The sequence below is a fragment of the Corticium candelabrum genome, chromosome 20, assembly GCF_963422355.1.
Source record: "Corticium candelabrum chromosome 20, ooCorCand1.1, whole genome shotgun sequence".
NCBI classification, from domain to species: domain Eukaryota; kingdom Metazoa; phylum Porifera; class Homoscleromorpha; order Homosclerophorida; family Plakinidae; genus Corticium; species Corticium candelabrum.
The window spans coordinates 2,183,719-2,200,511 of NC_085104.1; the positions used below are offsets into that span (position 1 = coordinate 2,183,719).

At 43.8% G+C, this 16,793-nt stretch overlaps 2 protein-coding genes across 2 annotated transcripts; both read left to right on the plus strand.

Moving 5' to 3' along the window:
* Positions 1–7,177: 7,177 nt before the first annotated feature.
* On the plus strand, positions 7,178–8,738 carry LOC134196061 (uncharacterized). The gene is made up of 2 exons (XM_062665141.1): positions 7,178–7,259; positions 7,639–8,738. Exons 1-2 carry the CDS (start codon positions 7,178–7,180, stop codon positions 8,736–8,738), a joined length of 1,182 nt encoding a protein of 393 aa, XP_062521125.1.
* Positions 8,739–12,019: 3,281 nt separating this feature from the next.
* LOC134195910 (uncharacterized N-acetyltransferase YjgM-like) lies at positions 12,020–12,719 on the plus strand. The gene has a single exon (XM_062665004.1). The coding sequence runs from the start codon at positions 12,168–12,170 to the stop codon at positions 12,708–12,710; it is 543 nt and encodes a 180-aa protein (XP_062520988.1). The 5' UTR covers positions 12,020–12,167; the 3' UTR covers positions 12,711–12,719.
* The last annotated feature ends 4,074 nt before the right edge of the window (positions 12,720–16,793 follow it).

Sequence of the window (16,793 nt, forward strand, 5' to 3'; positions counted from 1 at the left end):
ACATGCCGTTCGCAAGCAAAGAAATACAAGCCTTCGTCAATGAATGGGGATTCACCATTACAACCACAAGCCCGGGGTATCTAAAATCTAATGGCTTCGCAGAGATGAACGTACAAACCATAAAGAACCTGCTCAGAAAGACACTTCATGATGGAGGAGACTCGTATCTGGTGCTCCTCAACCAAAGAAGCACCCATATACCACAGCTGCAAGTGTCCCCAGCCGAGTTCCTCATGGACCAAATCTTGAAGACAAAGTTGCCAGCAGTCCCAAGAGTGCTTTAGCTAAAAATGCCTCGCGACATATCGGAACAGCTGAATCAACGACAATGGCAGCAGAAGCATTATCATGACCTGGGAGTTCGACCAAGCAGAGAACTACGCCCAGGCGAAGTGGTCCATGTGCACAACGGAAAAGAATGGGAACCCGCAAAAAGTGATAAAGCAGGTCGTGCGTGATAAAACACCAAGACAAAGTTCTGTGCAGAAATATACGACATCTAAACCCTTCACTGGAACCGCTCTCGGAACTTAGTGAGGAATTGGACTACGACTCGGACAACGTCGACAACGACGATATCAGACAGACAGAACAGCGCAGAACAGGGACAGTGACTTCTAACCTCGCCAAAGAAGGTGACCAGATCGGGACGGGAGATCAGAAACCAGCACAACTGAAGGACTATGTTATGTATTAAAGAGGAGATATGTGACAGTAGTGATTCTACTAGTTAAGACTTGGAGCATGCGTAGTACAAGGTATGCTAAAGCGCGGAACAGCAAGTAACTTTAGTAGCTGCGTTACTAGAGACTATAGTACAACTGACAGCATTACAACTGGAAGATTTCCTTGACGTTGAGAATTACTACCTGAAGGACGGAAGGAGCCCGGCGAATTGTGCATCGTCGAAGACAGTGATAATGCTACAGTTATCGGTACTGCAGGATACAAGGGGTTAGGAACGCATTCCAAGGCTGTAGAACTGAGAAGAGTGTTACTATTGTCTGGTGCTAGAGGAAAATCACTAGAAAGAACCATTCTTGAAAAATTGGAAAAACGAATCAAAGAACGAGAATATAAAAAATTACATTAGAACGTTTACATTTGCAAAAACAGAATGTCAGATGTTTTATAGAGTGTGGGATATGAAGGAGCAGACGAGGTAGAGTTTGACGAGGCAAATACACGTGACATGACATTAAAGAAGTCACTAGCAAGTACACACACCTAGACAACGCTAACTAACAAGAACTCGTAGTAGAGCACATGCTTCGTTTGCAGTGCATTTGGTTGTCACTAAAGCTAGGCAATATATTATTAGCCTAGCATACCAATGCATGACTAACCCTTGCGCTACTAGAGTGGCTACTGTACAAACTCGATTTTTATCGCCTTTGTCAGCATCAGAAAGTTATAGCTTGTAGTATAGTAGAGCACGTGGAGCTTGGCGGAGTCTGCGCAATAGTTAGCGACAACGTGGAGCGCGGGTTTGTATAGTAAAAGCATTCCAGTTACTACATTGGCGACGAGGCGTATTCACAGGTGCAGAGCAGGGCCATGACGACTCTAATCGGTAAAGTAGGCCATTTTGACGACGACAATGAGGAGTGGGAACATTACGTCGAAGGTTGGCGTTCTACTTCGTGGCGAACAAGATTGAGGACGCGACCCAGCAATAAGCAGTGCCCGCTGCTGAGCGTATGAGGGGCAAAAACATACAAGTTGATCAGGAGTCTGTTGGTACCAGAAAAACCAAACGCAGTCGGGTATCAGCGATAGCCGACAAGTTGAAAGACCATCTCAACCCAAAACCGTCGAGTACTCTGCAGCGGTTTCGATTTTACAGCAGGACCAGGCGAGACGGTGAGTCGATTCAAGCGTTCGTAGCAGACTTGAGACGACCGTCACAGGATTGCGAGTTTGGGGAGACCCTCTCCGATATGCTACAAGACAGTTGGTGCGTGGTGTTAATCACCCTCGTATCCAGAAACGTCTGCTACAAGAGAATTTCAAGTTCGACGATGCCATGAAGATAGCACGCGCTATGAAAACAGTCGAAAGGAATTCCGAGGAAATTCGGGGACCTAGCTTAACTGCATCGTTGCAGAAATCGGATGACGTGGTTCACTGAACGCAGGGAGAGGTAGTAGAAAACGCTAAACTAAAATGTTTTCGTTGCAAGGGAGCTCACTCGCCCAGCTCGTGCCGCTTTCAGAAAGCCAAGTGTTGGAAATGTAAGAAGCAAGGCCATGTAGCGAGGGCATGAAAGAGTTCAGGGTTTGCCGAAAAAGCCAAAGGCAAGCCTACATATCAAGTAAAGGCAGATCCGCTATCACAAGCAAGAGCAACAGAGAGCAGGGACTCTGATTCTGATAGCGAAAGGCTGTATTCAGTACATGTGGTAGTCCAGAAGAAACTAGCGGAACCCCAAATCCGGGTGAAACTAGACACATGAGCATCAGTATCGTTGATTAGTGAGCATACGTTTCAAACAATTTGGTCAAGAAAGAACGCTCCTGCACTACGCAGATCTCGCATCCATCTTCGCACGTACTCAGGTGAGCAACTTTATGTGATTGGTAAGCTAGATGTCAAAGTGGCGCTCAGTGAAAGTCCTTCCGTTACTAGTGGTGCCAGGAAATGACCCTAGTTTGCTGGGCGGAATTGGATGGCCACCTTGCGTCTACGTTGAGACGAAACGTTTCAAACAGACCACGTCAATTCTGTGGCATCACTAGAGAAGAGAAAGGCACACTTGGCAGTAATTGCCAAGTATCCTGAGTTGTTCAAAGAGGAGTTGGGTTTATTGAAGGGCACCTCGGCATTGTTATCGCTAAAACCAAATGCAACACCGAGGTTCTTCAAACCTCTTCCGGTTCCGTATGCATACAAGGCAAAGGTGGAGGCGGAGCTGAAGAGGCTGCGAGAAGAGGGTACGATAGAGCCGGTAATCTTCTCGGAATGGGCAGCACCCATTGTACCGGTAATAAAACAGAATGGCACCGTTCAAATTTGCGGTGACTACAGACTTACTGTTAATCAATCGGTTAAGCGTAATAGTTACCCGTTGCTACAAATAGAGGACATATTTTGCCGGCTTGTTAGGAGGACAAAGGTTCACCAAATTGGACCTGAGTCAGGCGTACCCGCAGGTAGCCTTAGAAGACAAATCCAAGGAGTATGTCGTGATCAATACGCAGTTGGGATTATTTAGGTATAACAGACTACCGTTTGGAGTATCAGCCGCGCTCTCCATCTTTTAGCGTATTATGGACAGTCTGTTACAAGGCATTCCACGAAGGTAGTATACCTGGACAACATTTTGGTAACTGGGAGGTCTATGAGAGAACACTTGCACAATTTAGACGCAGTACTCGGAAGGTTAGCCAACGCTGGGTTAAGGCTGAAGTTGGAGAAATGTGCATTCATGGAGAAAGAAGTGAATTATCTAGGTCATCGGATTGACGCGAGTGGCCTCCACCCCAATGGTAAAAAGGTACAGGCCATAAAAGAAGCGCCACAGCCGAAGAACGTAGCGGAACTGAGGTCGTATTTGGGACTTCTCAATTATTACGGACGGTCTTTACCAAACCGGACGACAAGGCTTGCACCACTGTGCAAGTTAACACGGCAAGGAGTTCCTTATGAATGGCATGAGGAACAACGGACTGTGTTTAAAGTCTAAGGGAGATCTACAATCGGACAACATTCTTGTCTATTTTGACCCCAAATTGGAACTGTCATTGGCATGTGATGCATCCCCTTATGGGTTCGGTGCAGTCTTATCTCACCAACTTTCGGATGGGTTTGACAAACCTATTGCTTTTGTGTTGCGAAGTTTGGCACCAGCCGATGTCGGCTACGCACAAATAGACAAGGAGGCGCTGGCCATTGGTTTCGGAATTCAAAAGTTTCACCAGTACCTCTGTTCAAGAGAGTTTCTGATCTACACGGACCACAAACCACTGGTCACGCTATTGGGTAGAAGAAGGGTGTACCGATCATGGCGTCAGGACAAATGCAACGTTGGGCCTTGATGCTGGCCGGGTATCGCTACACCCTTGTTTACCGTAAGGGAGTAACCAATGCGAACGCAGATGCCTTGAGTCGTTTACCAACAGCGACATGCCCAGCTTCTACGTATGACCCGTATGATACGGTATTGTTTGTACACATACTGGAAGTCACAGCAGCTGAGACAGTCACGACCTCACAGATTTGCCGTTGGACGGAAAGAGATCCCATTCTATCAAAAGTGCTGCACCATGTCCTCAGTGGCTGGCCGAAGCAGCTGGATGATCCAGCATTGTGGTTGTACTGGAATCGACGCAACGAGTTCAGTGTGTTAGAAGGCTGCATGTTATGGGGGACTCGAATAGTGGTGCCACCGCAGGCAAGAGAACAACTCCTAAGAGAACTACACATAGCACATCCAGGGAGCTCTCGAATAAAAGCTTAGCCAGAAGCTACTTATGGTGGCCCAACTTGGACCAAACGTTGGAGCGGGTTTTTAAATTGTGTGACATCTGCCAAGCTCACAGAAAGGCACCACTGGAAGAGCCATTACACCCCTGGGTGTCCCAGAACGGCCATGGGCTCAGTTACATATGGAATATGCTGGCCCCTTTAGGGGCAGATGGTTTCTCATCCTGGTTCATGCGTTTTCCAAATGATTGGAAGTTCATCCAATGAATAACATAAACCAAGCTGGTAAATAGACGAAACTTTTCTAGGCCCTTTATTTCTGACCCGCATGGGGCCATGGGCTATAGTAATAATTACCATCCTAGGTTATTCAAAGAGACGCGCAAGAGAGGTTTGTTGTAGCAAGCAATGACATCGGCAATTTTCTTCTTTTGGCTTTGACAGATGACATATATCTAATTTGTCACTGGTCTATAAGGTACATCCCTAAGAGAAAATTAGATTTATAATGGTCCAATTGCACCTCTGCTGTGTGCAAGTAAATTTCCCTTGGTTCGAATATATGCTTCAATGAAAAACGGAATAGAGCACATCCAAGTCCAGCCATGCAGTTGCGATGTGCACAACATACCTCTTCTGTCTTTTCACAAATCAGTGATATTGCATCTTTTTTGAGAATGCTGAATCTGTAAAATTCTCAGACTGTGGGGTGTCGAGGGATACCAGAAAATAATGTCTTACAATATTCTACTTACAGCACTTACTCTACTATATATAGCACAATGCTATGCTATTTACATTATCATAGCATGTCCACTTCTTTACATTTCCCAAATGTAGCACAGAAATTGTCACACAGACAAATACTGGCCATTAGTTGATTAATTAATTAATTAAGAAGAAAATTTGTAGCTGGTGTCAGTTGATTCTCTAGCTGTTATGATTACTAGCTTTCACGTTATAATTCACTTCCTCTTTCACAATCCTCTCACACAGAGCTGACAAAGATTATAACGGCCTCGTTAGGTAGGTGAAATTTATACTGTAACAGAAAACATTTTACTCTAGACATTACCACTACTGAGACTTCCACGTACAACATGTTAGTCTCGCGCAGACAGCCCCTCCCCTTTTTGACTTTCGTTGTCGGGGAGAGGGTCTGGTAAGGTTTCTTTGATGTCTTGGTTCTGTCGATCCCAACATTCTATGAGGCATAAAGACATAACGATGGTATCTTAATTGATCGAGATAAGCGAGCAACTGATGGGAACGCACTACTAATTAGTATCCGCATGGACAGCGAAGTTTTCGCTTCTGTTTCTGCTGCAGGTGCTACTGGACTTTGTTCTAGTTCATTTGCTCTCACAGATTGCGTGGCTGCCTACTATAGGCATGGCAAGAGAAGCGCGCAGGTCGTCTTCTTGTGCGACAACATTGGCAGGTGAGTTGTTCTTGGGGCAATTGCATAGAGGCTTGTCATGCAGCTGCAGCGTTACATCTAGCAACAGGACGAGCAGCTTCTAGCTGTTTCCACCCCTGTCGTAGCACACTTATTGGCTTCTGTACTGTCAAGTTCGGAAGTTGCGTGATCATGCACTTCGAAGTTTCGTAGGTGAGACGTACGGCACATGCTAGTTGTTGAATGCTGTTGGTTCTCGAAGAACAACTCACCTGCCAATGTTGTCGTACAAGAAGACGACCTGCGCGCTTCTCTTACCATGCCTATAGCAAGCAGCCACGCAACCTGTGAGAGCAAATGAACTAGAACAAAGTCCAGTAGCACCTGCAGCAGAAACAGAAGCGAAAAGTTAACTGTACATGCGGATACTAATTAATAGTGCGTTCCCATCAGCTGCTCGCTTATCTCAATTAACATATCATCGTTATGTCTTTATGCCCCAAGAAATGCTGGAGTCGGCAGAACCAAGACATCAAAGGAACCTTACCAGACCCTCTCCCCGCAAACGCAAGTCAAAAAGGGGGAGGGGCTGGCTGCGCGAGACTAACAACATGTGTACGCGGGCATCTGTTACCCAGCCATTTGTAAACTGGTTGGCTGCTAGGAAACTCGTCTGAAGGACTAAATAGGAGACAATACCCGAACTGTCGACAGGAGGAAACGTGGTGTTGAACTGTTCTCTAGCAATGGTCTCTCCAACTAACTTAACTTAATAACTGCAGTGGATCTACCCCTCCAATCAGTTCCAGCTTGACTAAATAGCGAGATTTTGCATCAGGTAAGCAGATTCTCGAAGTAGTTTGATGGTTTCCTGCTGGCAGGAAGTGTAGTAGAGGCGTGGGAGGTCAGAATTTGCCTAGACCGACACCTAGCCTCGTACCAGACCTCTCGCGCTGTCGTGCCCGGTTCCCGTATAACACGAAAACGCTGGAGAGAGTCTGGGATCATACCGCCTACCGTTTATGCTATTAGATGATCATCTTAGCTCGTATGTCACAGAGCCTCGGGCTACTAACACGATTAGTGTAAGTGCTATTCTCATGTGTCACACAGAAAGTTTCTTGGACGTGGACGCGTTTCTCCTACGATCGCCAATATATCTTTTACGTTGAACAACCTGCAGGATGTTTTCAGAAGGCGTAGAAGACACGGTAAGCTGGGAGGTGGGAACCCTTTGGGTAGGCCGTTACGGAATGGTAGAATCTTTTTATTAGTACCAGAGTGGTAGGTCTCAAACATAGCATAGGGTACTTGATCCGCACAGCTGTGCGCAGACTCTTCACAAAGCGCGGAATGGCTTCTGAAAGCCCGAATATTGAACTCGGTCTGAAATCCGTTCTTTCCGACGTATTTGGACACCATAGTTTTCGTGAAGGTCAGCTTGAGGCCTCCAAGGCTATTCTTTCGAACAAGGATGTGTTTGTTCGACTGAAGACTTCGGGCGGCAAATCTTTGTGCTACCTACTGCCTGCCCTTCTCTTGAACGGAGTGTGTGTGATCATTAGCCCGCTGATATCATTGATGCATGATCAGGTAGGTGTAGTTGCTTGAAGCAGCCAGTTTGCTTTAGTTATTAGCCTCCTGATGATTCAAGGTCTCCAAACTGGTAAAAAAGGGAGTGTCTGTCACACGAATTGAGTCCTTGTCAGACGAGAAACTGTTTGAAAGACATTTCTTCCAGCAAGTACAAACTAAGTGAGTAGTATTGGACAATCTTTTGGTCAGGCAATGGTGGGTAACAGTGGTTTGTCTAGTTTATACGTCTTCAGAAGCGATCACATCAAGTTTTGGGCGAAACGCATTGTCTAGGCAATTGAAGACAGCAATCTCCTTCATTGCTATTGATGAAGTACATCTGATCGAAGAGTGGGAGTCTACATTTAGACCTTCTTACAAGGAACTAAGCTTTATTCGTTCTTGCCTGCCTACTGTCCCAATTATGGCTCTCTCAGCAACAGCTCCACTTTTCCTTATTACTTCTGTAACCCAACATCTGAATATGCCTGACTATGTTCTAGTATCTGGATCTCTAAATCGTCCAAACTTACATTTTTCTTTGGATTCATCCACCTCTATTTCGTCAGTCTTCCACTTGTTAGCTTCTATGTTGTCCTCTGTAAAGTATTCTAAAGATATTCCAAAAACTCTTATATTTTGCAGATCAAAGGATGTTTTGTATAAAGTGTATATTCATCTTGTGTACAGCTGCAATAGTATAACCAGGGGTACAGTAGGACAATACCATGCCACAATGACACTTGAGGGGCGATCTCAACACTATGGAGAAATCAAGTGTGGCAAGCAGCGAGTCATGGTAGCTACTAGTGCGTTTGGCCTTGGTGTGAACATTGATGACATCAGTGAAGTTATTCTATTCGGTTTGCCAGCCAGTGGATCTGAGCTTGTGCAACTTGCTGGACGTGGAGGGAGAGATCCACTAAGGTTGTGCCTTGTTCGGTTTGTGGCACACTCTCAGGACCGTAGGCTGTCAGTGTGCAACAACGAAATTGTGACTCTTGCCTCAAATAAGGTCTGTTTGAGAAGAATTCTTGTTTACAAGATTTTGCATTCAGATGAGCCATTACCTGATAGTGATTTGTGCTGTTCCTTCTGCAATGCATCTGATGAGCGACCTCATATTTTTCAGCCAGAGGTGGATTGCACCTTACCACTTTCTCCTATTCCATGCAGATCTGCACCGTTGAGATCACGTCGTGTTGTTGCTGGTCAGAGAGCTGCTTTGAGGAAAGCACTACTTGAACTTAGAAGAACGGCCGGTGGCACAAGATACAGAATGAGAGGACTAGATAGCGTCTTATCTATGTTAGTGATTGATAAACTAGTAAAAATGTAATAAGATTCGATCAGAAAATGATGTTAGGTCACTAGGAGTTGTAAGGGACTTCAGTTTAGCAGTTTTTAAGTTAATTGAGTTTCACATTCCTTGCACTATAGCCAATATTAGTAGTGATGGTACAAGGAGCACTTCAGCTTGTAGACATGTTTTAGGAGAGATTACAAATCACTAGTAACTCACTTTAGGTTATGTTTCTCAATACAAGTAGTTACGATATTATGTACATGTGTCTATTTCTGGCATAGCTGTATGTCATCAAGAGAATCAATTTCTTCATGGTCTTCAGTGGACTGATTGTCCTCAATTCTCAGGTCTGTCTTACTTAGGAACTTTGCAATCCATTGCTTGGATAAGGCAACTTCATATCCTTTTTTCTCTGGTGTTGTGAAATGTCTGTTAGATGGCAACTTTCTTTTGGGAATCCGACAAGTGACTTGACTGGCCAATAGATTGGATGTCATCATTTGGATGTCTTTTTCAGCACTTGTACTTGTATGCCTTGTACCTACATGAGGAGCATGAACTTCCTGATTGCATAACAGTGCAGCATCATGTAATAGCTGAGATGCTAAGCTTATTACTCTTAAATGATGGAGGGTGATACTGCCACCAGAGGATCGTAAAGCTGTTTTGATGACAAGATTGTGGTGTTCTACTGCCATGTCTATTGCTTTCCCATGACCAGGTATGCCCAGAGAATTAACAGCTCTGTTGTGAGTTACTATGTAAGCAAGCCTCTTGGAAAAGTCAGCCTTCAGATTGGCTAAGAGATTTGCTGCTTCATTGCTGTAGCTGCTTCTCTTTGTTGCGAGGAAGTACAGTAACCACATTCGCCAATGTTGGATAACTCTTGGGCCATCTTCGTACTTGATAGCTTCCCTCAAATCTTCATAAAGGAGGGCCATGCGCAGAAAGAACGATGGGAATTATACAGGTTGTCTGCATCATGGTCATCTTCATCTGTTCCTATAACTAGCACTTCATTGGCGAATCTCTCTGCTGTTTCGTTTAGCCATGAGTTCGTTATAATGGTTGCGTCTTGTACAATTAAATCTGAGGTAGCAGATATGTTGAGAAAGGTGATGAGGGATGCAGTCAGATGTACTTCTAATGCATGTTTGAGGAACTCATCGGATTGTTGAAATTTTTTTGCAGCAGCGGTGACTCCACTTCGGTTGATCAGTTTGCTGAGATGAGCCAATGAGCCAGGAAAATCATGTGACTCCCAAAATATGAGGAAGATGACTTTTAGGCACTCCCATGCGAAGTGGAAATCACCAGGATTCTCTTTCGCCCATAGGAGGCGTGCTGAAGGAATATCTGCTACCCTTCTACACCGAGCTGCACGAATTGCCCTGCAAGTCGCTTGGTCACCGACAACACATTGTTGAACAGTGTCATCTATCGCCAGCATTTTTTGAAATTCTTCAAGAATAGTAACATTATTGTCAGTGTAACTTTCATCTATGTCTATCACTGCAATAGGGTGGATAATAGATTTTGTTGTTGGTTGGTCATATTGTCATATTGATGTCTTGCTTTAAGGTGATTGCAGCATTTGAACCTGTGTATGAGTACCTTCTGAACTCTTGTCTGAGCAGATTCGTGAAATGTCTTGTCGTCATCATCATTCGGTAGAATGTCTTCTACAGCTAAATCTCCTCGAGTGCATTGTGGTAATTCTGTTGTGTTGTAATCAGGTGGGGGAAGTCTGGCTACTTTGACAGCCAAACGGCTCGTGAAATTCCATGCCTCTGTATGTCTGGCATGTCTCTCATGGGTGACACGTTTCTCAATATTTATGTTGTCATAGGCAACGATCCAGTCTCCATGTTGAAGCTCTCTGTTCTGCTCTATTGCCTTTGCAGCGTCTTCCACATACCTAAAAGTTTGACTATATAACAAGCAGACACCCATATGGTTAAGAGTAGTAATGACTTGTTTACTAGTTGCCCTGGCAACCAACATCAGACTAACTAGAAGCTGAAAACCTTTGACCTTGTTACTTGCCTTCTTCGCTAGTAAGCAGACTGCTGCCAAGCTGTAGATATCTTTTGGTCCTGTAGTGGTGTCAGCTTGGCCTATTGAGGAAAGCAGTGATGTAATTTTGGGAGCGTGTGTCTGTAATTGGCTGTGTAGATTATGTAAACTAAAGTCTGCAGTCAGTGAAGATGCATCTACTGCATCAACTGGACCTGTTGACATGATGCCTCCAGCTCTCTGTAGCGCATCCAGCTCTGCGTTAATTTCTGTACCTACTTGATGCCACTGGATAGATTGACTCTGAATAATTGATTGTTGCAGTTCAGCCTCCAAGTCTTGTCCGCGCTTCTTTTCACGTTTGAGCTCAGCTTCTAATTGTGTAATTCGTAGTAGATGGTCAGAGGTCGGTGATGTAATATCCTTTGATGACTCTTGTATGCAAGAACGTTTTGCTGGACTTCCTCATGATCACTCTTTCTCCGGATACCGCAGTAAACGTATGAGCGGCAGCCGTGAACTCTGGCGCTTTTCCTCTCAACAGTTGATCCAAAGGCAAGGCGCACTAGCTTGCCAACATCCACAGAAGACAGCGTTGCCTTTCCGGCGGCCAACAAGCTACAGTCGACGCTGTTCATTACCACTTTCGTTGGAACTCTATCTGATGAGCTTCCCGACTCATATTGTTCTTGTAGCCTAGCACAGTCATAGAGCAGCGCTTAGTGCATGCATAGACTCCAGGCTACTGGTGATCAAATCACATTGGACCTTACAGCTTCAGATAACGTGAATCGAACTCAGGAGACCGCTCTGTGAATGAATCGGTTTCCATGTCGCATAGACGAACGAAAAACAAACAATGAATGTATGCAATTCTGGGATATCACAGATAGCGTAATGCCTAATTTGCTTTGATAGAAAGGTGTATTGTTACAGCATAATGAACTAATAGCATAAAAGTATTGACGTTGGTGACGTGGGGTGACACTTAGGTGACGTGGGGTGACACTAGGTGAAGAAAGTAGGCGGTATGATCCCAGACCCTCTCCACGCAAATCACCTGGACATCAAAATGGCCGACGCTAACGTGCGTTAGCAAAATGTAAAGACAATGAAAACGCTCTCTACAGTTACTACAAGCTACGGCTCTTATTTTATTACCAAAGTTTAGTGACCATTACTACTCTCTCTGACGCCTAAATCTTCAGATATAGCGATATTCGTGTGGGACACGACGAACCTACTGTACCGCTTTGCGCATGCGTATGGGTACTGAAGACCAACATTTCTATACTACTACTACTCGTATACTCACTGATGTGATGTCTTTGGTCTAGACGACTCAAACATTATCCGCTGGTTACACTAATTAGCACACCAGCGCGTTAGTGTGCACGTGAGTAATTTTGTCACGTGACACTGCGCACTTCACAACTACGTTGCATCATGGACGGCGACAGGCAACTTGATCTAGACGAACAGATCCTTCAGTATAAAACTTACACCGTAAGACCGTGGAAACGTGGAGACCGAGATGCTGCTACAGCCATTGTGCAGACATGTCGAGCAGAGTATGACTTACCATTTGAACCACAAGGGGAAGACAAGGATATTGCTAACGTGGATGAATATTATTGGAAGAAGAAACTAGGCGAAATGTGGGTCGTTGAAGAGAACGACACAGGCAAAGTGATCGGTACTGCCGGATACTACAAGATATCAATGGGTTGCAATGCTGTGGAACTGAGAAAAATGTTTCTACTGCCTCATGCTAGAGGGAAAGGATTAGGAAAGGCCATTCTTGAGAGATTAGAGAGACGAATCAAAGAACGAGGATATGAGGAGATCTACATCCAGACGTGTACAGTGTTAAAAGAGGCATGTCAGATGTATCAGACTGCTGGTTATGTACAAACAACAAATGATCAACTGGCGTTGAAATGTGACTTAATGCTGAAGAAGTCGGTTGCAAGTGTAACTCTTTCATGATAGGAATAGACAGATTATATATATATATATATATATATATATATATATATAGTATAGTATAGTATAGTATAGTATATATAAAGCTCAAATTGTGTGTGTGTGTGTGTGTGTGTGTGTGTGTGTGTGTGCGTGCGCGCGCACGTGTGGTGCAATAGCTCAGTTGGTTAGAGAGTCATCTTATGGAGTGATTACATCCGGGGCCTTGTAGGATTGCAGATTCAAGTCACAGTGATGGTGAACTATGGCAATATTTCCTTGGGCAAGAAACTCACACACAATTGCCGCTCTCGACTCAGGAGTATAAATGAGTACCTGGTCATTGAGTGGGGTGGGAAAGGCCCTGACTATGGCGTGCCATTTGTGTCAAAATTAGACAATGAGATGAGGCGATGAGACAATGAGATGAGGCGATGAGATCATGAGATGAGGCGATGAGACAATGAGATGAGGCGATGAGATCATGAGATGAGACAATGAGATCATGCGATGAGACAATGAGATGAGGCGATGAGATCATGAGATGAGGCGATGAGATCATGCGATGAGACAATGAGATGAGGCGATGAGATCATGAGATGAGGCGATGAGACCATGTGATGAGGTGATGAGACCATGCGATGAGACCATGCGATGAGACCATGCGATGAGACCATGCGATGAGACCATGCGATGAGACCATGCGATGAGACCATGCGATGAGACCATGCGATGAGACCATGCGATGAGACCATGCGATGAGACCATGCGATGAAACTGCAATGTGAGACTGCACTATGAGACTGCAATATGAGACTGCAATATGAGACGGCATCATGAGATTACCACAGATTACCGCATGCCGCTACTACACAGCTGTATGGGACTGGGAAGACTGCATTACATAATTATATTTTATCTACTACAGATAATCTAGTTTTTGAAGATTTTTTCACCCGTGTTCTTGTGTGATTGCATCAAGGCTGCGTTTTTGAGCTCCACAAAACCAATTGAAGTGCCTACTCTCCCACTTTTCTAAATCTAGACAACACATGCAGTATGTAGTCTTTGGTATCCGGTTGGAGAGTTACAACATGTCGTATATATCTTGTACGAGTTAGACACTCACTGCAAGTCATTCCATATCTAGACTACAATTGATTGTCGAAACACATCTAGATGGAGACCTCGTGTAATTGCCTCTCAGGAAATCCCATTACACGTGTAGAACACCTAGTAGATAGACTCCTTCCCTATCAAAACCTATATAATCTCTGACACAACTTTACGGATTTGCGTACAATGATAGTCGGCGTGCACACATGTATACATATATACTTACGTCGTCTACTTCTTATGTGCATATAGATGGTGGATTTTTCATGATGCACTCGGTCAACTAGTAATTTTGGGTGTAGTCAACGACGTCGAGTCTGCATTGAGAAGCTACGAGTGCAAAACAACAGCAAAACAACACGAGAGGGCAAACTCTGAATGAAGATAGGAAAATAAATTTTAAAAAATGCAAATAGAAAATAAAAATGCTATTTAAAAATAAAACGTAAGTATTGTAGTAACATTTCAAATTTAATTTTTTAATTTTAAAATACTATTGTTAGCATTAAATTAATTGAATATTGCAATGAGAAGAGGCAATGAGACAATGAGACGAGGCGATGAAATGAGACTGCAATATGAGATTACTAGAAGAGTTCATGCAGCTACATCGTTTATATTTTTCTACAAAAATTTATTTTTAAAAAGTCTAATTACAATTACAATTATTCTTTTCAATAATTATAATTATAAGAGATAATGATAATTAGATTTCTACGCTTGTGTGTTTGCTTTAGAAACCAAGCGAGTACCTATACGCCCACGGTTTTAGACTACGCACAAGTAGCTAAAACATGCTGGATCTTGACACTCGCTGCAGCTTATTCTATTTCCTTAGAATCGCGCGTACGTATGTCTAAATTATTGCTTCTCGGGAAATCCCCTTACATGTGTCACAGGATACATTAGCTAATATAGGAACGCTTCCTACATGCTAATAACCACAGTCGTCCTATTCCCAGAATGAACCTAGACGTATAATCTCACGGATTTTCACACCCTAGTCAGCGTTCACACTCTTTGTTGTCTGAGCATGCGATGTCTGCTGTTTCTCACTCACCGTATTTGAGTCTGCGGCTAACTAAAAATTGTGATCCGCCTGCGAATTAACTCTTTCCCAATTTTGGGTCTGGAAGTGCGCGAAATCTAGAGTGTCGTACAGATGACAGGCGAAATTTACATGTGAACGCTAACTAGACCCGGCTGCCCATCGCCAAACCGTGTAAGTGCACATGCATCGAGTCTCAAATAACTTTGTGATGACATTCTAATCGTCACAGGGAGCGATGTTGAAAACCATATAATTTTATAGTACATCAATTTCAATGTCAGCTAGTCACGTACCTCTTAAAATCAACCTTTATTATCTAGATATTTCTGTAGTCTAGCACAACCATAGATTAACTATCAAGCATCGAAAGTAACAGAAACTTTAAACTAGTGCAAAATTCAAAAGGGTCTTGTTAAACAATTCCTTATTGTATTCTAACACAATAATCATAGAACCAAACATGCATCTACTAAAAGCCTAGTCAAATCTAGCAAAGAAAGTAGTGCAAAATTTATGTGTCATATTTATACAATTCCAAAACCCATTGATTGAAGTTCAGTGGCTGTTCTGAGAGCGTCAGAAAACTCGTCATATAAGGTGCAGTTAATAGGGAGCTCCAATATCATTGCACACGTCGAGCAGTTTGGATAACGTGACCGGATACTCGAAACTGTGATGCTATCCGGCATCTGGAATCCCATCGGAGGGGCTGCTGACACTCCACTGACAAACTGCAGCAGCAAACGAAGGTGTTTCTCATCTGTTTCAACAAAAACCGGGTAAAATAGTAGATGCATATTTATACAGCTAGCCTAGCTAGCTAGACTAAAAAGGCCAAGTAAAGCGCGGAACAGCAAGTAACTTTAGTAGCTGTGTTGAGTTGCGTTACTAGAGACTATAATACAACTGACAGCATTACATATGGAAGACTTCCTTAACGTTGAGAATTGCTACCTGAAGGACGGAAGGGGCGAATTGTGGATCGTTGAAGACAGTGAGAATGCTACAGTTATCGACACTGCAGGATACACTGGGTTAGGAACGGATTCCAAGGCTGTAAAACTGAGAAGAGTGTTACTATTGTCTGGTGCTAGAGGATAAAAACTAGGAAGAGCCATTCTTGAAAATTGGAAAGACGAATCAAAGAACGAGAATATAAAAAATTACATTAGAATGTTTACATTTGCAAAAACAGAATGTCAGATGTTTTAGAGTGCGGGATATGAAAAAGCAGACGAGGTAGAGTTTGACGAGGCAAATACATGTGACATGACACTAAAGAAGTCACTAGCAAGTACACACGTCTAGACAACGCTAACTAACAAGAGCTCGTAGTAGAGCACATGCTTCGTGTGCAGTGCATTTGGTTGTCACTAAAACTAGACAATATATTATTATTATTATTATTATTATTATTATTAGCCTCGCATACCAATGCATGCCTAACCCTTGCGCTACAAGAGTGGCTACTGTATAAACTCACTTTTTCTCGCCTTTGTCAACACCAGAAAGTTATAGCTTGCAGTATAGTTGAGCACGTGGGGCGTGGCGGAGTCTGCGCAATAGTTAGCGACAACGTGGAGCGCGGGTTTGTATAGTGAAAGCATCCGAGTTACTACATTGGCAACTAAGTGTATTCACAGGTGCAGAGCAGGGCCATGACGACTCTAATTGGTAAAGTAGGCCATTTTGACGACGACAATGAGGAGTGGGAACATTACTTCGAAAGGTTGGCGTTCTACTTCGCTGCGAACAAGATTGAGGACGCGACCCAGCAATGAGCAGTGCCCGCTGCTGAGCGTATGAGGAGCAAAAACATACAAGTTGATCAGGAGTTTGTTGGCACCAGAAAAACCAAACGCAGTCGAGTATCAGCGATAGCCGACAAGTTGAAAGACCATCTCAACCCAAACCGTCGAGTACTCTGCAGCGGTCTCGAG